This window comes from Balaenoptera acutorostrata, chromosome 15, assembly GCF_949987535.1.
Source record: "Balaenoptera acutorostrata chromosome 15, mBalAcu1.1, whole genome shotgun sequence".
Classification (NCBI taxonomy): Eukaryota; Metazoa; Chordata; class Mammalia; order Artiodactyla; family Balaenopteridae; genus Balaenoptera; species Balaenoptera acutorostrata.
The window spans coordinates 75,458,244-75,479,604 of NC_080078.1; the positions used below are offsets into that span (position 1 = coordinate 75,458,244).

The window sequence follows — 21,361 nt, forward strand, 5'->3', positions numbered from 1 at the left end:
AATAAATAAAAACAAATAAAATAAATATTAAAAAAAAAATCCCTACTAGAGTAGGTTTTGCTATCTTAACTTTGCAGATTTTTTTTTTTTTCATTTTCCCACTGAGGTTTAGAGAAATAGGATGATTTGCTCAAGGTCAGACTGCTGGAGGAACCGGCCTGGTCCACAGCCTGGGCTTTCTCACGCCATCCTCAATCCTCCTGGGAGGAGCCCATGGCGGCAGAAGAGGCAGTCCAGCCTGGTCCAGCCTCGGCTATAGCATCACCTCCCTGTGAGTCCTTGCACGAGTCACTGTACCTCTCTGGGCCTCAGTTGCCTCCTCTCTAACATGTGGGTCATAATAGCACCTCCTCCTAGAGGTACTGGAGGGCTAATTGAGTGTAAAGTCCACATAAAGCCCTTAGCACCTGCCTGGCACCAGGTGACACAATACGTAACGGCCAGCCCGGCAGAGGCACTGCCCATGGAGTGGTACTGCAGCAGGGCCCCTGCTGGTTCAGGTGGGAACCCTTTGGATGCTGGATCCCAGAGAGGTCGGAGGGGCTGAGGAAACCGAGGCAAGGGAGAGGAAACAGACTGTTTACCACAGGTAGGGAGCTTTTTCACTATGTTAACAACCGGTACAACTATACCATTTTGTACTAGCTGAAAATCAGCCCTGCCTGTGACATAATCAGTGTCCCATAAACGGTAGCTATCATTATTATTATATTATTACTAAATGTTAGCTATATATAACTGGGATTCAATCCAGGCACTGTTAAGCTCCAGAACCCAGGCTGTTTTCACTGCACTGAGATCTCCTGGGCAAGGAACCAGCAGAAGGACTGTTCTCCCAAATAGAAACACCCAAGTCCTTATCCTCCAACGTCCAAATCTCTGAGGCAGCTCTGAGCAGAGGAAAATGCATCCAGTGAAGCTGGTGACCTTGGGCAGGTCCCTGCTCCTCTCTAAGCTTCCGCAAAGATGGCGCGTGAACAAGAGAATCCCTAAGGCCCCTTTCGGGCCAGGACGGCATGTACCCCAGGCCACTCAGCAGGATAACAGGTGCCAATGAAGTCACCATGAAGATGGATGAAAGCCCACCCCCTGCCATGCAGGAGGAGCCTGAGTATAAATTCTGCTGGTGGAACTTTGTGTCTGAAAGGTGGATTATAGAAGTGCTATTTGGAAGATTGAATGGTCCATAAACATTTTCATATTTCATTAGCCGATTAATGGGCATCTCTCTCTTTTTGGCGAGTCTGCTGATTCTCAGCAGAAATTGCAGGGAGTAAATGGAGGTGTTGGGTGGAACCTTTCCGGGTCCCTGTCCTGTTATAGATTGCCCCAATTAATGCCCGTCCTGGGCTCCACTGAGAAGCCTTCTTCCTGTCCAGTTACTGTTAATAGATTTCTCATAAGTGGCTGGATTGTAAAAACCTCATAACTCAGTTTAATACCCCCAATAAAATTATCTCAAGACATCAGCCCTGAATCATCGGCAGTGCTGGGGATGAGGAGACCTGTCTCTCCTGTTTGCTGTTTATGCTCTTCCTCCACCTTTGCCCAGGGGAGCTGGGGACAGGAGAGGGCAAACGTGTTCCCTTTTAGGGTGCCTCCACCCACTTCCCAATCAGACCTGTTGCGGGCCTTTATTTAATCAGTAAACATTCCCAAGGAGTGTGGTAGAATAGATACCATTTGGGGGAATGCTTAACACCTGTAATCTTATTAGTCTTCATCACCGCCCTATGAAACATTATTATTATTCCCATTTCTCAGATGAGGAAACTGAGGCACAGGGAGGGGAGGTCATTTGCTTTGTCACCCAGCTAAGTGCAGGAAGCCAATCTCCTGATCCCATGGCTCACTAATGTTGTGATCAACCTGCATGGCTTGTTAATTTTACCCCTCTGGGTCTGTTTTTCCACCTGAGAAATCAGATCAAGCCCTACCTCGCACAGATGTGGTGAAGATGAAACGTGAGCATGTTGGTAATGACCTACACACTCTGTAAGTGGCTGTCTCCTTCCCTTTCTGTCTCCATCATGTCCCCGCTGCCCTTGACATTTTATCTCAGACCCTGACCAGGGATCACTTACCATCGAGTATGGGGGAGGAGGGAGTAGAACACAGTAGTGATGTCACTGATATTCTTCTGTAAAGCATGACACAGAGCTCACAGTGGGGTCCAGTGGCTACTCTCTGGGGACTGCAGAGTCCGAACAGGGCTGGTCGGCCTGCGGAGGAGCTAAGAGCTCAGAGCTGCAGATTTGGGCTGGGTTGGGGCTACTCGCCCCACCTGCCTGGGTCCTGGCTCTGGAGTGGAGAGGAAGTGCCTGTGGTTCTACTCCAGGAGGATATTTCTCAAGAATCTCAGCTACGAGGCTGGAGGACGGTGCTCTTATTTACCGAGCGCCTACTATGTGCCAGATTGCAGGCCTCTGCAGAAATCTAATTTAATTTTGTGGCATACGTAAATGTCTCCCTATTTTCCAGGTGAACAGACCGAGATGGGCTTAGTTCTGTTGGATTCCAAAGCGCAGGTTGGTCCCTCTGCAGCCTTTGGAATCTGGTTAGTCCACTTACAACGTTTCTGGCTAAAGAAGCGGGAGAAAGGAAGATGGAGTGGGCTACAGGGCGTTCACTGGGCTTCACGGCTGGGAGAGAGGCCTGTACCACCCTGTACCTGCAGGCCGTGGTTATCGGCGGCCTTTTCAATCTGAGCCTCTATTTCATCATTTGGAAAAGGACTTCACGACACAAATCAGGAGAGCTGATGGGCCTTGTATTCAGGAATGGCCGGGTGCCGGCGTCAGCTTTGTCACCCACTTGTTGCCTGGCCCTGAGCAAGAAGCTACCCTTCTCTGAGCCTCAGCTTTCTCATCTATAAATGAGACTGATAATGCTTCCCCATAGAGTCCAAAGATTCATCAGATAATATGTGGGAGCTCCTGGCACATAGTAAGTGCTTAGTAAAGATGAGTTTTCTCTCCTTTTCTGGCACCTGGTCTCAGAAGAGATTGAGGGTCACCTAGTTCATCCCCCCATCTCCTGACACAAGAACCACAGGCTCAAATCCTGACCCACTGGAGACACAGGGGCCATCATGCAATATCTTCTTGTCTTTTAAACTCAGCTTGTTTCCTCCTCAGGCAGCCCTCCCAGATGCCTTCCCATTTGCCCTCCCGCTGCTCTGTACCCCTGTCCCATGCACACTCCCCTCTGCTCCACACTCCCCTGTATCACCTCCGTGTTGCAATCTGTCTCCTCAGTTGTCATGGGGCTCAGGGGCAGGGAGTAACTTTGATTTGTCTTTGTCTGAACTCCCCAAGCCTGGCACACGCTAGTTGTCCTGAGAATGCATGCAGAGAAAATACAGGGGGAGTGGGACAGGTGAGTGTGAGTTTGTGTGTGTGTGTGTGTGTGTGTGTGTGTGTGTGTGTGTGTGTGTGAGACAGTGAGCTCCCTGAGGATCAAGCATATGGCTGTTCGTTGCTCCCTGGTCCCCAGGATAGGCCACAGCACCAAACATTGAATACGTGAATAATGAAAAATACAACTATCATTAGAATTCTCCAACTGTCTGCTGGGATTTCTGGAGGATCCAGTCACTCTGTTAAATCCCAGGTGCACATGAGCTAGACTAGGAAGGTCAGTCACTGGGCACACTTCTAGACGCCCTACTGTTACCTCCTTGATAGCTCATAATGATCTTGTGACTCAGAGATTATCCTCTCCCCATTGTACAGATTGGCAAGCTGAGGCTCAGAGAGGGCCCATATCGTACCTAAAGCCACACAGCTAACAAGAGGCAGCCCGAGGCCTGTCTGGCTCCACATCCTGGGTTTTTTTCTCTGCATCGAGTGTAGACAGCCCCTGAGGGAATTCCCCCTCCCTAAGCCCCAGCCCTGGATCATAAACAACATGAAAAACACCACAGTGATGGCTTCTCATCCTGGGGGGCTGAAAAGTGGGATTTACGAGGCCATTAATTACTTCCTCCTAATTAAATCAAAATTAAATGTGAGCAGAGGTACGTTTTCCTTATTAAAGACAATTAAACGGACAGTGCGGCTACACAAATAAAACGAGTCCAGGATTTAAACGGAAAGCAACTCAAATAAAAAGCCTCCCCTGGAATGAGGGGTTTGTTCATGCCTGTGCTACTCGTAAACCAGGAGTTCATCAATTTTCTTTAAATATTAGCAACTTAATTAAATCTGCTCTCCCCCTCACCTTAATCCTGCCGTATATCTAAAATAGATCTCACCGCCCACAGGAGTTGGTCATAAGTGCTGACCCCATAATTCTCTCTTTAAAAAAAAAAAAAAGAAATTAAAAATCCTACAAAATCCACATGCAGCCGACAGAAGCCTCGGGGGAAATTACAGTTCGGAAAAGGGATTAGTCCAAGTACCCAGATTGTATGGAAATGTTGGTAGGTTGCTTTGAGGGTGGGTGTTGTGAGAAGGTGAGGGGAAGAGGTGAGCCAGGCTGCTGGGGGTGGGGAGTAGGGGGGGCAGGACAGCAGAGGGAGCTGTTGGTGTGGGGCCCTGGTGACAACCACGGGGGCCAGTGGTTCCTGCAGGTGCCGACAGGAGCCTGGCGGTGAGTGATGGAGGAGGCAGTTGTAAAATAGGTTACCGTTGGGTGCCCGGGGTTCACTCGGCTGATGGTGCCGTTGCTAAGCTACCTTTGGAATTTGGCAAGGACAGATGCTCCCTATGGCTCCCTGGGGCGGGGGACCGGGAAGCAGTGAATTAACTGAAACCGTGGAGAAGTCCTTTTTCCCCGAAGAGCGCGAGAGAGTGGTATGAGTGTGTGTGTGCATGCATGCACACAACCACTTGAACAAATGTGGGACTTGGCTGGAAAGGGGACAGGTGGTTTTTTAAAAGGCCGAGCTCATATTCCTAGAGCGAGGGGTGGGCTGGCAACCACGTCCCCCTACTTCGCGGTGAGAAACTAGGACATCAGGTTGCCCAGAAGGCTTTCGGGATTGGGGGCAGGGGTTCATAATATCTATGCATACTCTAGGTGGTGGAAATAACAGGTGAGACCCATCATAATAAAAGCTAATACTTACTGAGCATATACCAGGTGCTCTCCAGGTTCCTGACATATGCTAACTCATTGAATCCTCACCGCAACTCTTTGAGGAGGTGCCAGGTATAGCCTCACTCAGCAGATAAAGAAACTAAGGCACAGAGAGGTTAAATAATGTGCCACAGTCAGAGAGGGAATCAGCAGCAGAGCTGGGATTTAAGCCCTGGCAGTCTGGCTCTGGGTGGCCCGCCTGAACCACACACTACACCACCTTTCACAAGAAAGGGTGCTTTGGGCACATGTTTGCAAAGAGATGGAAACTTCTCTCTCCTTCCTGCATGGAGTGCTTTTCTGGAGGTGGCCTTGAGATTAAGCAAGGAGGGGTTCTGGGTGAAGATGATGGAGGGGGAAGATAACGTAGACGTGACAGCAGTGGGGATGCTGCGAGAGGCTGGTGTGAGGAGAAGACCCCCGGGGCCGGGCACAATGTTTGGCTCATAGAAGATGCTTAATATAGGACGGTACTGTACAGCACAGGGAACTCTACTCAATAATCTGTAATGATCTATATGGGAAAAGAATCTAAAAAAGAGTGGATATATGTATATGTATAACTGACTCACTTTGCTGTACAGCTGTACAACATTGTAGATCAACTATACTCCAATAAAAATTTTAAAAAAAAATTGCACTGGGCCCAGACCCGGTGTCAGGAGAGCCTTGTCTCTTAGGGTTGGTTCTACCACCGTGTTGGTCTCACCCCATCTCTGCTAATCAAAACTCTCTGGAAAGCTAACTGGCCTTGGCATGATGTTCTCTGCCTCTAGCCTCAGCTACCCCATCTTATAAGGAAGGGACTTACTAGGGTGCCCCCATCGCCGACAGACTGTGGTTCAAGGCAACAGGGGTGGCGTTTGACTCATGATGATAATGGCTAGGTGGATGCAGGTTGGAAGTGGTGAATCAGCGGCTGGTTTCTCTCATCTTTTCAGGAGGTGAGTGGCTGAGGAGGCCTTCTCAGAGCCCCAGCTTCCAGGTAGACAACTGGGCTGAGGTGCCTGAGACCACTACAGCTGACATTCAGGGAGATGTGTCAGAGTCCTTCCCTGACTTTCTGGGGTTTCCTGGACCAAAGTCTCTCTCCCAGGCCTGGAGGTCTTGGAGATGTTTGGAGAATCAGAACACAGGTTCCAATCCTGGCTAAGCCACTTGCCCACTGTCTGCCTGCCCTCTCTGCGCCTCGAGTTCCTTGCCCACAAAAGGGAACGATTTCTACCTTGCAGTTTAAGGGTTAAGTGCTTCATGTGGGAATAATGAGAAAACAACAATAAACTAACAACCAGGCCACAGGCCGAACACTTTCTGTGCTCAGTTTTGTTCTTTAATCCTTTCAACAACCCTTGGAAGTGGGCTCCCCTAGCCCCACTTTTACAGACGAAGAGACTGAGGTCCAGAGAGGTGAAGTAACTTGTTTCAGGTAATATGGTTAATGGGTTGATTGGCAGAACCGGGCCTCGAGCTCAGGCGTGTCTGGCTCCAAAGTCTGCATCCCTAGCTACCTCACCATTAGCTATTGCCCAGCTGGCACTGGTTCCTCCTTCCCCCTCCCCTCACCCCGTTCTACCAGCCCCACCATCTCACCGCCCTGGCTGGGAGTCAGGAGTCCTAGGCTCTGCCACTAGTTTGCTGGGTGACCTTGAGCAGAGACATGAACCTCTCTGTGCTTTGTCAAATCTTCACTTTGCTCTGTTGTGGGGATCAACTTCAGCCACATGTATGGAGGGGAGAGTAGCCAAGGACCAGGGATAACTGTATCTAGACCAGTGAGAATCTGGGTTTCCTGCAAGACAAACCCACAAGGTTTACATCAAACTTTCCTCTCCTCCTTGTCGAGGGTCCTGAGCCATGAGCCTTGAACTGAGCAGCTTGGTCAGCCTCCCAATTCTCAGACTCATTTAAGCACACAGGAAATTCCACAGTTGGTCCCCCCTCACCTCTGCCGACCAAAACTTCCTGGAAAGCTGACTGGCCTCGGCAGAAGCCAGAGAACTGTCCCTGGGCACCGCGTTGCTTTTCCTGCCCTATAAACACCCTCCACCTCAACATCTCAACTGCGGACAAGTCTCTGAAAAAGCCAGGTTCCGTCAGGCCTCCATGTCTTTTGATAGGCTATGCCCTCTTCCCCATCAGCCCAAACTCCTACTCATACATCGAAACCCAACTCAGGCATTTAGAAAACACTTCCATGAAGCCAGCCAACACATACCATTTATTAAATGCCTACTCAGTGCCAGGTGCTGACCTGTGAAGCTTTTTATGTACCAGGGTGTCTTTGCCACTCTGGGGAGCCCCCAAATGGCAAAGGCTGGATCTCACTTGTCTCTGCCTCTCCAGCATTGCACTCATGAGGGGCTCAGGGATTAAATGGATGAACAAAAGTCCTTCTCAGCTCCTTATACTCTTAGGGCACAGATCTTCCGCCACGTTAAGCAACATTTACTCAGAGAGTTTGAGAAAGCAGCTTTCATTCATTCAATGAACAGTTTGTGAGCAATGTCTGTGCCAGGCACTAGGGATTTTATGGTGAGCAAAACACACAATCTAATAGAAAAGACATGCATTAATTGCATAATCAAACAAACACATGCATAATTAAGTGTTATGAAGGAAAGATACAAGGACCTAGGAGGGCACATAACAGGGAGGGATGGCCACATGCAGAGGGGTCTGTCCCAGCCTGGTGTGGTCAGGGGCAGCTTCTTTGAGGAAGTGGCATTTGAGCAGAGGCCTGAGTGTGAGATAAAGTAAGCAGCAGAAGTAGTAGAACGGAGCAGGACAGAGCAGTTGAGGAAGGCAAACAATCTAGATAAGGGGGGACGGGGCTGGCAGGAGCCTGTGGGGGCATCGGAGGGGCCATCAGAAGGGTGTTGTGGTCGGAAACTCAGAGCGAGCGTGGCAGCAGATGAGGCTGGAGGAGCCGGATCCTTGCAAGCAGTGGGAGGGAGTTTGGATTTGACCTCAAGTGCATGGGAAGCTACTGAAGAATTTTAAACACAGTGGGGACAGTTTGTGTGTGACATGATCAGATTTGCAAACTCGTTTCTCCATTCTAGATGCATCTAGCTACAAGACGGACTGGGTTTCCCTCCCTACTAGTACTCTCTGCTCTAAGATGCAGAAGGAAGAGGGACTAGAGAAGGATGTGGAATAGGGATGGGAGCAGAGTGATGACCCTCTTGGCTGCTCCTGACCAGGGGCAGCTGGGAGGAGGCAGCGGGGACTGGGATTTGGGGGGGGGGGGCGGAGGGGAACTGGGGGTCCCTTGCGCCTACCAGCGGGCGTCTCCAGGGTCCCAGGCGCGGGACAGCGGGTGCGGGGTGCCACTTTACCTTGCCCACGTACAGGGGCTCGGTGCCCGTGTACTCTTCCACCACGAAGAACTGGTTCCACACCCAGCCGCGCTTCACGCGGCCCGCGCCCGGCGCGCCGTTCTGCGCAGCCCCGGACGCCGAGGGCGCAGGCGTGCCCGCCGCCCACAGGGGTCCCGGCGGCGGCGGCGGCATCAGCAGCAGCAGCAGCAGCATCGCGGGCGACAGCGCCGCTCCCACCCGGAGCCCCCGACCGTCGGGCCGCGGCCTCATGCTTGGCCTGCGAGGGGCCCCGGGCCCAGGAGCATGGACGGGAGGTACCAGGGCGTCGCCGCTTGGTGGCAGGACGGAGCGGCGCCGCGTCACATGGCGGCCTCAGCGCGGCTGCCGGGGCGCCGCCCCCGACGGGGCACCCGGACAGGCCTGCGGCCCTGAACGCCGCCCAGCCGTGGAGGCGCCCGGCTGGAGGGGGAGGGGGCGCGGCCGCACCCGGGGCATGGACGGCCCCCCGGGGTCCCCGCCCGCGCCCCCCTGGCGCCGCCGCGGCCGGATCACCAGGCAGCGCCTTGGCAGCTCCGGAGTCTGGGGTGCGCCATGGTCCCTGAGCGCAGGGGTCCTTCGGGGACGAGAGGCCGTCCGGGCCAGGAGCCTGCGAGAAAAACAAGAAAACATCAGAGGAGGCTGTCTGCGGGGACAGGGCAGGTTGGGTCTACCTTTTTGTCCTTTAGGTACTAATTAAACACCTACCATGTGCCTGGCACTGTGCAGCGTGGGGCAAACAAGACAGAGTGGTTCCGGCCTTCTTGGCCCACGGCCTAGTAGCCCTGCCCCTCCCCCTCCCCCAGCCCTGGATGCTTCCTTTCCACTCCCACCGCACACCTCTCCTCTCCCCCGCTCTCCCAGCACGCCCCCTTTCCTCACAGCCCCCGCATCCAGCCCTTTCTTGGTGGTTCTGGGCCAGCCCGGGTGCCCACAGGGGCAGGGACCTTATGAGCTGCTTTCCCTGCCCCCTGGCTGACAGCCTCTCCAGCCCAGCCCACCCCATAGAAAACCCCCATCCTAGAGAGGAAGCTGCCCCTTCCAGAAGGGGTCTTCAAGAGCTCCCAGGACCCAGGCCTCCTGGGGGCACAGAGTCCAGCACGCAGCCCGCCACCCACCACTCCTGCCTCCCCACAGCAGCACAGAGAGGTCATTCCATCCAAACCAGGGGCCCAGGGAAGGCCCGCTGACCTCATGTGAGTCCCTCCACGCTCCCTTTCACAGGTGGGGCACCTGAGTCCCAGAGGGCCTTGCTTGGAGGTTCCCTCTGTGGCTTTGGGCAGGGTCACATCCCCCCTGAACTTGCCTTTGGTGTCTCCACACTCCCCAGAAAAACCTTCCTTTCCCAGAGTCTGAAAGACACTTCCCCTTCCTGGACCAGCACTGCCTCCCCAGATCAATCCATCTCTCCTTCCCTCCCTCCATCAGATTCTGCTTTCAGCAAGAACGGATCTGAGGGACTAACTCCTACTCAAGCCATAATGATGAATAATGGCTTAATGTGGGTGTTTACAGGGGACAGCAATGCTGCTTTCATGGAGGAGTTTCAGGCACTGAGAAGCATTAGCGGAGGTGAGGGGCTCAGTCCCCACTTTTCCTCTCCCCAAGCCCAGTTCATTTCAACAACTCCATTCCACTGAGCTTTGACTCTGTGCCAGGTTTGGGCTGGATGCTAAGAAAAAGATTAAACATATCTACACTACCAAATGTAAAATAGATAGCTAGTGGGAAGCAACCGCCTAGCACAGGGAGATCAGCTCTGTGCTTTGTGACCACCTAGAGGGGTGGGATAAGGAGGGTGGGAGGGAGGGAGATGCAAGAGGGAAGAGATATGGGAACATATGTATATGTATAACTGATTCACTTTGTTATAAAGCAGAAACTAACACACCTTTGTAAAGCAATTATACTCCAATAAAGATGTTAAAAAGAAAAAAAAAAAGATTAAATAAGCTCAGTTTAGTGGGATGAGAGACAAGACCCCCAGTAACGACCTAAATGCCAGGTTGTTTGTGATCAGAGCTGTAAAAGGGTGTGCAACCTGACACCTGTGGGCCTCAGGGAAGGGAGTGGGCACAGCTGTCTGGAAGTGGCAGGTGGGTGGGAGGGCATCAGGGCTGCTTCTTGGAGGAGGGGGCATCTGATCGGTGGGAAGAAAGGGATGGGCATTCTGACAGAGGAGTATGCAGCCAGGCTAAGGGTGATCTGGCTAGTTTGGGGAATCAGGTTGGAAACATGAGGTGTGTGGCTAAGCAGAGAATCTGTGAGGGTCTGACCTGGCCCCAGCCAGGTCCTCCTGTGTACAAAGGAAGTGGCTGGACTGTTTGGGGCAGAAGACATGCTGATCACTTCCTGTGACCCAGAACCACAGCAGGTAATTCTCCTACCTTTAACTCAGTAACTCACAGGAGTCACAACAACTGTGAAAGTTGGTGTCTTATACCCATTTTGCAGATGCTCGACTCCCCAGTGCTCTTTCCCACTATCAGCTCCAGAATTTCTTTATGGAAGGGGTTCCAGGGTAGGGAGTCATCTGTTGGGAGGTGCGGGTGATGGTGCATTTCAGGGCAATGAGAATAAGAAAACATCAACGGTCCATAGGGAAGAGCAGAGGGGAGGAGTCCTGAGCCAGCCCTCTTTCCCTGTAGGACCCACCCTGAATTAATGGACATCAAGAAGGCCCACGACCCTGCTGTGAGCATCCGCAGCTCCCCTGTCCCACCCCCTCCTCGCCCACTCCATGGGGTCTAGGGATGAAGGCACCGCCCAGGGATGTTGGTGGACCTCCCCCCACCCAAGTGGCCCCCTCTCCGCAATCCCTGAGCTGTGCTGCCGCCTCTGGGGATCCAGCGTTGATTCCCCACGTTACGGCCTGGGCTGGTTGTAATGAGGCTGGAGTCATGGGTGAGAAGGAGGCGCCGCTCCGAAGCCTTCATTTCCTGGAGCTTATGACTTCCATGCGCGCTGCAGGAACTGGTCCCCAGGCTCCATCAGGCAGTTTCAGGGCCCATCACAGCCTTGCAGGGACGCAGAGGGGAGGGGCTGGTGGGAGGGAGGGTTTGGGGGAGGCTGGGGCCATCTCTGGGGAGGCCTGGCACAGGAAGTGGGAACAAGGGGAGATCCCCCAATGTTTGCAGGCACCCTGTTGTGGCTCTTTCTCCCTCCCTCTCTCCCTCCTTTCCTTGATTTCTTTCTTTATAACACCTTTTACAAGAGGGGGACATACTAAGATTCAATCATTCACTCGTTCATCATACATTAGCATCTACTACAACTAGGGAGACAGAAATGCATTTCATTTACTCATTCAACACACTTGAAAAACAGTTTCTCTGTGTAAGACAGCAAGATGCACTCAGCTGCTCAGCTATACGACAGGAGAGAGATGCATTTCTTCTGGTTATTCATTTACCCTTTCTACAAATATTTACTCGTGCCTCCCTGATGCCAGCCCCTGTGCACTGGAGACAAAGCAATAAAAAAGTCCCAGCTCTCATGGAGCTGACCTTCTGGTAACAAAGGAATGAAATCTACACTATAATTTCGGGGATTGATAAGAAGGAATATAAAGCAGGAAAGAGGGAGGAAGAGGATGATGGAAGGACTGGGGTGTGTGTTATTATAGACAGGGTGTCAGGGAGGATCTCTCAGAGGAAGTGACATTTGGCTGCTCTGGAAGAATGAGAAGGAGCAGGGTACAGCAAGGTTCGATGCAGAGGGAACAGCATGTACAAAGGTCCAGAGGCTGGAACACGCTGAGGAACAGTAAGGAGGCCACTGTAGCTGGTACAGAGCAAGGGGGTGGTTGAAGATGCATCAGGAGAGGGCGGGTACAAGGCAGACTAGAGGAAGGAAAGCAGTGTCCATTTTATTCTGAGCCTGCAGAGAAATATTAGGAGGGACTTCATACAATAAAAACCATGGGAGACTGAAATGGCACATGGCCGTAATCACGAATTTCATGATGCGAGTCCTTCACCTTCGGAGGGCTAGGCATAGTGGGTTGCAGAGTAGGGACAGCATCACAGAGGAGGTGGCACTTGGAGTTAAAGCACAGGAGGGATTTGGGTATGTGGAATTTGGGGTGTTGGGGAGGAGAGGGAGTGCTCTGTGGAAGGGCTACAAAGGTCTGAGGTCAAATCCCACTTTAGAAAGGGGCAGAGTCCAAGAGTGTTATCCAAAGTTGCATAGGATACTTGGTGATGGAGCAGGGCCTCGAACCCAGGACTTGGATTCCCCTTGGGGGAGGGCACCTTTGAGGGGATGGGAAAAGACGCCCCTCTGGGTGGATGCAGCCCAGTGCCAGGAGGCACGCTTGGCAAGACAAGGGTGGCTGCATCTCTGTGCCCACCTACCCCCTTGTACAGGGCGCATCCTGTGCTGCCATTTGAGGGACGAGGCCCTCACAGCCCCATCCCTCCCTCCCTTCCTTTCTCTCCTGCTCCAGCTGCTTTTCCCAAGTGGGTGTCAACTACAGGACCCTGTCTTGGCATTCCAGGTCCTTCAGGGGAGGCAGCTGTGGCACCTTGGAGCTGCGTTTGGCTCTGCTGGGCCTCCCTGTGAGATCTTGGGCATGTTGGTGGCCTTCTCTGGGCCACACGTCTCAGCCTACTGCACAGTTGTTGAATCCCAAAATGGGATGAAAAGCCGAGCCCCAACCTTACTCAGTAAATGTTGGCTTTGCCCTGTCTGCTCTTCAGCCTCACCTCCTATAATCCATGTGCCCTCGGGCCCACGTAAGTGCGTGTGGTTCCTACGTGCGTGCGGGCACAGGTCTGCAATCGTGGATGCCAGCGCACGTGTGTATCTGGTGCCCATTCCTTCACTCCACAGATATTTGTGAGTTTCCACTCTGTTCTGTTCTCAGCACAATGAAAAGAAACAGACTCCTTGCCCTTGCACGTCTAGTGGGTTCAGACGATAAACAAATAACATGTCAGATGATGGTAAGTGCTACGGAGAAAAACAAAGCAGGGTAAGGGGCAAAGGAAGTGCTGGATGGGGATTTTCTCTCTCCCTCTTTCTCTCTCAATCATGTATTATAAATGATAATTTATACAAGGTGGTCAGGGAAGGCCCAGCAGGGAAAATGACATTTGAACAGAGATCTGAAGTGAGGGAAGGAGAGAGCTGTGCACATAGTTGGAAGAAGAGCATTCCAGGCTGAGGGAACAGCAAGTGCAAAGGCCCTGAGGTCAGTGCATATTTGGTGTGCCGGAGAAAAGCAAGGAGCCCGGTGTTGCTGAAATGGAGTGAGTGCAGGGGGAAGCAGGAGATGAAGCCAGAGAGATGTGGAGCTGGGCATCAGACCCTGCAGGGTCTCCTTTGGGTTTTTCTGAGTGAGATGGGACCCAGTAGGAGGGTTTGAGCAGAGGAATGACATGATCTGATTTATGTCTTAAAAGACCACTCTGGTTGTTTGGCTTCTGTATTCAAAATAGAGAGAAGATGGGGCTGGGAGGGGGCAAGGGAGCTATTTCAGTAATCCAGACAAGGAGTAAAGGTGGCTTGGACCAAGTGGGAGCAGTGGAGGTGCTGAGAATAAGGCTGTATCACAAGATATGTTGATGGGTCAGAAATGGGGTGTGAGGGAAAGAGAGGAACCGAGCATGACCACATCTGCAGCCTAGGCGACGGAAGTGATGGGGTGTCCTTTCACGGAGCTGCAGACAAGCATGGGCAGAGCAGATTTGGGAGACAATCAGGGACTCATTTGGACATATTACAATCAAGTCTTGGACGTGCTACATCCAATGCCTATTAGACATCCAGCAGAGACGTTGAGCAGGCAACTGTACTTAACAGTCAGGAGCTCAGGGGCGAGGTCCCGGCTGCAGATACCAGTGAGGGAATTTGGATGATATTTAGAGCTGAGACTGAGTGAGCTTATGAAGGAGTGAGCGTAGATGGGGAAGAGGTCCTGCACCTCAGCACATAGAGATCGGGGAGATGAGGAGGAAATAGCGAAGGAGGCTGAGAAAGAGGGGAGAGAGGGGGAGGGGAGGGGAGGAGAGAGGAGGTACCTTGGAAGCCCATAGAAGAAAGAAAGAAGGAGGCATTAACTGGTGACTGTCTGTCCACCTTTGCTTGTGTCAGTTCCACTTTACATCTGTTGTCCTGGCATAACTATGAATAGTGTCATACCCTCCTTTACTCTCAGATTGGATGATAAATTATATGGTCATCCTACTGATAGGTCAAGTCAGATGCGGACTTTGAATTGACCATTGGATTTAGCAACACGGAGGTCATTAGTGGCCTTGATAAAAGCTATTTTGGTTGAGTGGTGGGTGTGCAGGCGTGACTGAAGTGGATTCGGGAGAGACTGGGAAGAGAATAGGTGGAGACACGTGTGAGTGGGCCGCAGCCCCTCTAGGGATTTTTGGAGGTTCGTTTTGCCTGCTCCCCCAGCTCCCGCCCCTACCTCAGCAGTCTGGCTGGGTTTTATGGTGTGTAAAGAGAGCGATGGGAAATATAAAAGATGGGCTGGCTGCTAAAGGCTAATTCATTCCCCCATTCTTCTTTCTTGTTTCAACTTTCTTTTGATAGCCACTTTCCCACAGCTTGGCCATGTGTACAGCCCCTCCACTCTGAACAGTGATTAGTCTAAGCCAATAAGAGCCATGCCCCCATCCCCACCAGTGATTGGTCTAGAAAGTATCATGTGACATAATTCTGGCCAGTGAAATATAACTCCTGAAGAGCGTCTGGATACATATTTTTTACTCTTTAAAAAGAGATGCCTTGAGGAGAAATTTTTTATTTTCTGCATGTGTGAGAAGGTGATGGCCAGAGCAATAGCAGCCATTTTGGGACAATGAGGGGAGCTACTCCAAGAGGCCAAAGGGACCTACTAAGAAATGATGGAACAATCTGTATCCTTGATGATATTGTTGAACCACCAAAGTTATCCATTCTGGGCTTGGATGATCCAGTTCCAGCCCCACTTCCTCCACACTCTCATTCTCTCTCTCCTCTGAACCCCCTCAGACCTCTATGGCTGGGTCTTCCTCTGGGGTTTGGTGTCAGCAGTGATGGCAAGATTCTGGAGGACAGAGATCATGCCTGTTCCTTCTTCCATCCCTCCCTGCTCCTTCCCACACACACCTGGCAGAGCCAAACAGGGAGCTGGGGTCTGGGAGGGACTAAGGAGAATTTTGCCTCAGATAGATTTGGGGAGCTGCTTGGGCAACATGCCTTTCCTTCTCACTGAGGAGCTGCTAGACTTGCTGATTTGCTGCAGGCATCACTGCCACTGCCTACATTGTATACTATCAGAATCTGGGCTGGGTGACCAGCATGTCCTTTCTTGATTTCTCAGTGCCCTAGTACCATTGCTGCCAAGGCTGTATCACTGCAAGCTCAGTGGCTCCAGGCCTTCCTTTGTCATCTGGCTGTCTCCCTGGGGTCAGAGGAAGGAATTCTTATCCTACCCATCCCACATTTGTTTCCCAGACTCTCACTCTGCCAAGACCAAGAAGAGGGGCTGGGCTCAGTGACCCCACAGGCAGGACAAAGCAGGGGAGACTTCATGGTGCAACCTGGGGCTCCTCACCCCTGCCTCCTCCCCCAGATTCCTGATCATCTTCTTAGCCCCTATCTCTGGGGCAGAATTTAACATTCAGGGGACCTAAAGCCATGAGGTCCAAAGTCAGACCAGGGTTTGAGTCCCAATTCCATTGTTTTACTGTATGCATGATCTTGGTAATTTTCTCCATTTCTCTGAGTCTCAGTTTTCTTATCAGAAAAATGGGGATAACAGTGCTTACCTTCTAGACCTAGTGTGAGGAATAAATGAGATGATGCATGTGAAGGGATCCACAGTGTTCGGCAATAAATTTTAGCTAGTATACCGATAATGGCTACTGTTATTATTATTATTTCTGGTCACTTGAAAAATACTACTGGACCCCTATTATGTACAAAGTATCCTGACCAGGTAAAAGGGGTTCATAATTATCTGTCCACTCAGTCACTCATTTATTCACTCATGCATTTATTTAACAACTGTGGATTTCCCTGGTGGTCCAGTGGTTAAGATTCCGCGCTTCCAATACAGGGGGCTCGGGTTTGATCCCTGGTCAGGGACCTAAGATCCCACATGCCACACGGTGTGGCCAAAAAATAAACAAATAAATAAATATTTAACAACTGCTATGAGCCCATGAGTGCACCTTGTTCCAAGAAGAGTGAAGACTTGTACCGGGTCAGGGCAGTTCCTCTGGCTCCAGGGCTAGGCTGGTGCCTGGGGGATGCAGGAAGAGGCAGCTCATTCATTTGCTCATTCATTCATTCACTCCCTCCATTCTGCACACTGGTTTGGTGTGTATATGTCCTTTCTCCGTGCCCACCTGGCTCCCAGGTCTGCCAGTGGGAACTGTGTCTGGCAGCCTGGCTCCTGTCTGCCCTGCCCGAGTCCCAAGGGCACCATGCCGGCTGGATCCTGAGCCCAGATCTCTCTGTGCTTGGCTGCTGCCTTCTCCCTGGGGGGAAATTATCTCTAATAGCTCAGTACTCTCCCTCCAGGCCAGAATGGATCCCAGAGTAATGCAGGAGCCGTTGAGGTGTGGAGGGGTGCTGGGCAGGGTCACCTGTCTCTGCTCACCTCTCATTGCTCCCCCGCCCCCTGCTCCAAGGAAGGCACGGTGAAACCATAAACAAGAGAGCAGACCAGTTACGGCCTTGGCCTGCCTTGACATCCATGAGCACGTGTGTGCCTGAGCACGTGTGTGCGTTTGCATCAGTAATGGTGTGTGCAGGGGAAGCACGCGTGTGCACTGCATCCCAGCACCTAGAACAACTTCCTGCATGTGGTAGGCGCTCAGTAAGCGTGGAGCGAGTGACTGGATGGGGGCCTGCTCTGTGTGGGCCAAGTCCGTGGGCTGTCCCTGGGGTCTTGGGGGTGATGCACGCGTCCTATAAGCTCAGCGTTATATTGCTAGGTGGGGTGGCGACTGCCTCTCTGGGTGTTTTTGTGGGGGGTCAGGATATGCCAAAGCTTCTGGGCTTGGTAGCTGGACCATTATCCAGGGTGGCAAAGGTGGGAGGTCAGGGGAGAGGGACGAGCAGAGCTGGGGCCATATGTACCCCATATACAGGGTCACCCCATCTGCAAAGGCTGGTCCAAGGGCCCCTAGTCTTGCCCCCAGTCTATGCTGGGCATGCTGCCAGATGCAACTTCATGAAGCCCAGCTCAGTCTGGAAGGTTCTTTTCAAAATTTTCCCCAGCTCCCTTTCACCTTCAAGATAAAGTCCAGACTTGGGCCTGGCATTCGTTCGTTACCATTCAGAGTAACAAAGAATTTTTCCTGTTCAATGACTCCACACAGACATAGTCCTTTGAGGTGGGGACTGTTATTTGCCCTCATTTTTCAGATGAGGAAACTGAGGCACAAAGAGTTCATGAAACTTGCCCAAGATACAACCGGGAGGATGTGGAGCTGGGATTTGAACTCTGGGCTGTTGGCTCCAAAGCCTGCACACGTGGCCACTCAAGGCCCTGTGAGATCTGGACGCCCCACTCTACGTTATTGTCACTGCATCTTTTCATGTACTCATCTCTCTGGGCAGTTGGCACCAACCACTGTTGACTACTTTTGTGCCTCTAGGCCTTTGCTCCTGCTGTTCCCTCTGCCAGGAATACCCTTCTCCCATGTTGCCCCACATCCAACACTGACCCACCTCTCAGGGCCCATGCCCTCTTCTCCAGGCAGCCTGTCTGCCTCCCCCAATTCACCCACCCCCGACCCCAGTGAGCTCACTTGTCTGAGTGCTGGCTCAGAACCACACTCTCTCTTGTCTCGGTCTCAGCATCCTGCCAGCTGGCCGTGGGCACCTCCCTCACTGCTCTCTGCCCTTCACCTCACACCTCTGTACCATGCTCAGAGTGGGTGCTACTGAATGTGTGAATGAACAGATGAAAGAATGCATGGCTGGATGGATGGAAGGCCAGGTGGTGGGGTTGCCTGGTTACAGCCACACCATCTCCCCTGAGACTGCCCTTCTATGGCATCGTTTCCTTCTGTTTGTTCCATTCATTGATTCATTAAATATTTATTGAGCACCTACTCTATGCCGGACACTGTGCTGGAGGCTGAGGATGTAGCAGTGGACAAATCGAAGTCCCTGCCCCCATGGCCTTCTGTTCCGTGTGTGTGTGTGTGTGTGTGTGTGTGTGTGTGTGTGTGTGTGTGTGTGTGTGTGTGTGTAAGGAGGAGATAATCATCAATCCAATCATCTCACAAGTAAATGTACAATTACCAACGGGGTCAGGTTCCACAGAGGGAAAGTACAGGGGACTCCCACATTTAACAGGGGCACAACCGCATTAGGGATGGGTGGGGCCAGGGAGGGGCAGTTCCTTGAGAAAGGGGTTTTTGAGCTGAAACGTAAAGGATGAGAGAGACATGCTGGGCCCCAGGTAACAGAATGTGCAAAGCCGCATTTGAGGGCCTGAAAACTCAGGGGCCAGAGCACAGCGTGTGAGGGGGAGAGGCAACATACGAATGGGCTTAAGAAGTTTGGATTTTTAGCTCAGAGCAATGGGAAGGCATTGAAGGGTTTTTAGCAGAGGAGATGTGGTCAAACTTGTGTTTTGAAGGAGATCACGGGCTTGAGGCTTAAAGGACAAACTGCACATGTGCAGGACCAGAAGCAGGGGCCCCAAGAGGAGACGGTGGCGGTGTCTGGGGGAGAGACGCTGGTGGTGGCTCAGACCAGGGAGGCCGTTGTGGGATGGAGAGAAGGTGACGGATATGAGATATTTAGGAAGTGGACCAGTCTTGCTGATGGGTCCGACGCAGGGGATGAGGGAGAGCGACATTGGGCATGACCCCTGGTTTTTGTTTTAAGTGACATTTATTGATCACCTACTAAAACCCAGGCACTGTTCTGGCACTTTATGGGCATCACCTTGCTTATTCCTCACAATAGCCCCCTTCACAGTCTCATTTCACTCTGCTAAGAATGCAGGGGCGGATGGGACCCAGTGGGGTTCGTCCCAAGCTGTGTTCCTTTGGGGGAACAGCCTTGGCAGACCAAAGGAATAGAGAAGGAAGAAAGGGAGGCAGGTTGCATATACTGAGCTGATTCTGAGTCAATGAGAATGATGATAGATAACATTTTTAGAACTTTTACTGTGTGCCGGGCACAGTGCCATCCAATTAGCTAATAATAAGAGGTAACACTAAATTCCATGCAGGACACTTTATATCAAGGATCTGATTGAAATCTTGCAACAGCTCTCTTTAAAATTTCTATTACAGAAGAAAGGACAGTGGCTCAGAGAGGTTGAGGGACTTGCCCAAGATCACACAGCTAGCTAGTTGGTAGTTGTGGAATTCAAATGGGTTGTGGCAGAGGGAGGGGCATGAGGATGGGCAAAGAGGTGTTTAGTGGCTGCTGGGAAGGAAGGAAAGGCCTGCATCTGGCTCTAAGCATGGACTATGTCCCTCCCCCCAAACACCTCTTGACACTGCTTACCCGAGGCCTGACTGTCTACTGAAAGCGTGACCTCCCATGAAAGTTATGAACACACACGTGTATGCACGTTCACAACTACACACACATGCACACACACACACCTTAGCTGCCACTGCTCACCTGCCCCGGGGTGGCCACCTGGACCCTCCACCCCAGGTGCCCGGGGCCTGCACCTGTCTCCCCGCCCTGCCCCCGCCCTGCCCGCCTGCTGGTGCCGCAGGCAGAGCCTGCTGTACATCATGTTGACAGTAGAAATTACATCCGAGCTGCTGTTTTACACCTCGCCCTGTCAGAACTCACTGCAGCCCAGTGATCAGGACAAATTGAATACCATCCCGGCCGTGTCAATATTTATTCCATTTTACAAATGCAGCCGGATGGGGGGCAGGGCCCTGCTGTGGTGCCAGCCAAGCAGAGCCCCGGGAGGTCCTTCTTCCTCTCACGCCTGAGCTGCTCCCTCCTCTCTCTCCTCCTCCCCTTTCTCGACTTTTGTAATCAGTTAAAATTGTGAAATTCGACATTCGTACCTAAAAGTGCACAAAACATAAATGCAGAGTTTAACAAATAATTATAAAATGAACCCCATGGTTCACCCTTTGATCAAAACACTGAAAATTGTCCCCCCTTCAGAAGCCCCCCAACTGTGTCCCTTTTTTGACCATAACCAACTGCTTCCCTTCTCCCTGGCTTTTACGATAACCAGCCCCTTGCCTTTTTATATGCTTTATCATCTAATTATGCCTTCCTAAATTCTTAGTTTAGTTTAGTTTTGTTTTTAAACTTGAGATAGATGGAATCATGCTGTATACACTCTTTTGCATCTTGTTTGCATTGTGTTTTTGAGATTCATCTTTGTTCTTGCGTGTTTCCTTTTCACTGCTGTATAGTACTCCATTGCATGAGTATACTATGAGTTATATTTCCATTCTAGTCATTCTCCTTTTCCCTCTGCTTTCTTCCTTTCTCCTGCTCTTCTTTCTAGTCTGTCTCTTCCTTCCCTTCTATCTTCTTCTCCCCCTGTATTGCCTCCTTGTTTGTCTGTCTCCCATTGTTCTATCTGCTATATCTATTCATATCACACACACACACATACCTGATCCCAGCTCCTCCATCCTACCAGGGGCCTGGATGTTCCCTCTGGGTCTCTCCCTCCCCCACCCAGTTCCTGGAATACGTGGCTCCAGCCACAGGGAGGTTTCCCCAGACCTGAGTCTATTAAAGTTTATCTGTAGCAGAGGATCGCTAGGGACAGAGACTGGGGGTCCACAGCAGGGTCCTTTGCCCCTGTGCATCAGCTTCTATTCTAGCATCCGTAGGGGAGAAGTCCTCACCCATCACCCTCACTCAGACAGTAAAACACTACCATCTGGGCTGGGGTGAGAACCGAGGTGGTCTCGATGAGGATGCACCTGTAAGATGCACAGATGAGTTGGGAGGGGGGA

At 51.6% G+C, this 21,361-nt stretch overlaps 1 protein-coding gene across 3 annotated transcripts in view; it reads right to left on the reverse strand.

Annotated features, from left to right (window-relative positions):
• Nucleotides 1–21,361, reverse strand: part of CDH22 (cadherin 22) — a 124,051-nt gene that overhangs the window by 61,669 nt on the left and 41,021 nt on the right. For all 3 annotated transcript variants that reach the window (XM_057530117.1, XM_057530116.1, XM_057530118.1), the window contains exon 2: nucleotides 8,421–9,048. In XM_057530117.1, coding sequence (XP_057386100.1) covers nucleotides 8,421–8,672 — 252 coding nt within the window. In that variant the 5' untranslated portion in view covers nucleotides 8,673–9,048. The remainder of the gene's footprint in view (nucleotides 1–8,420; nucleotides 9,049–21,361) is intronic.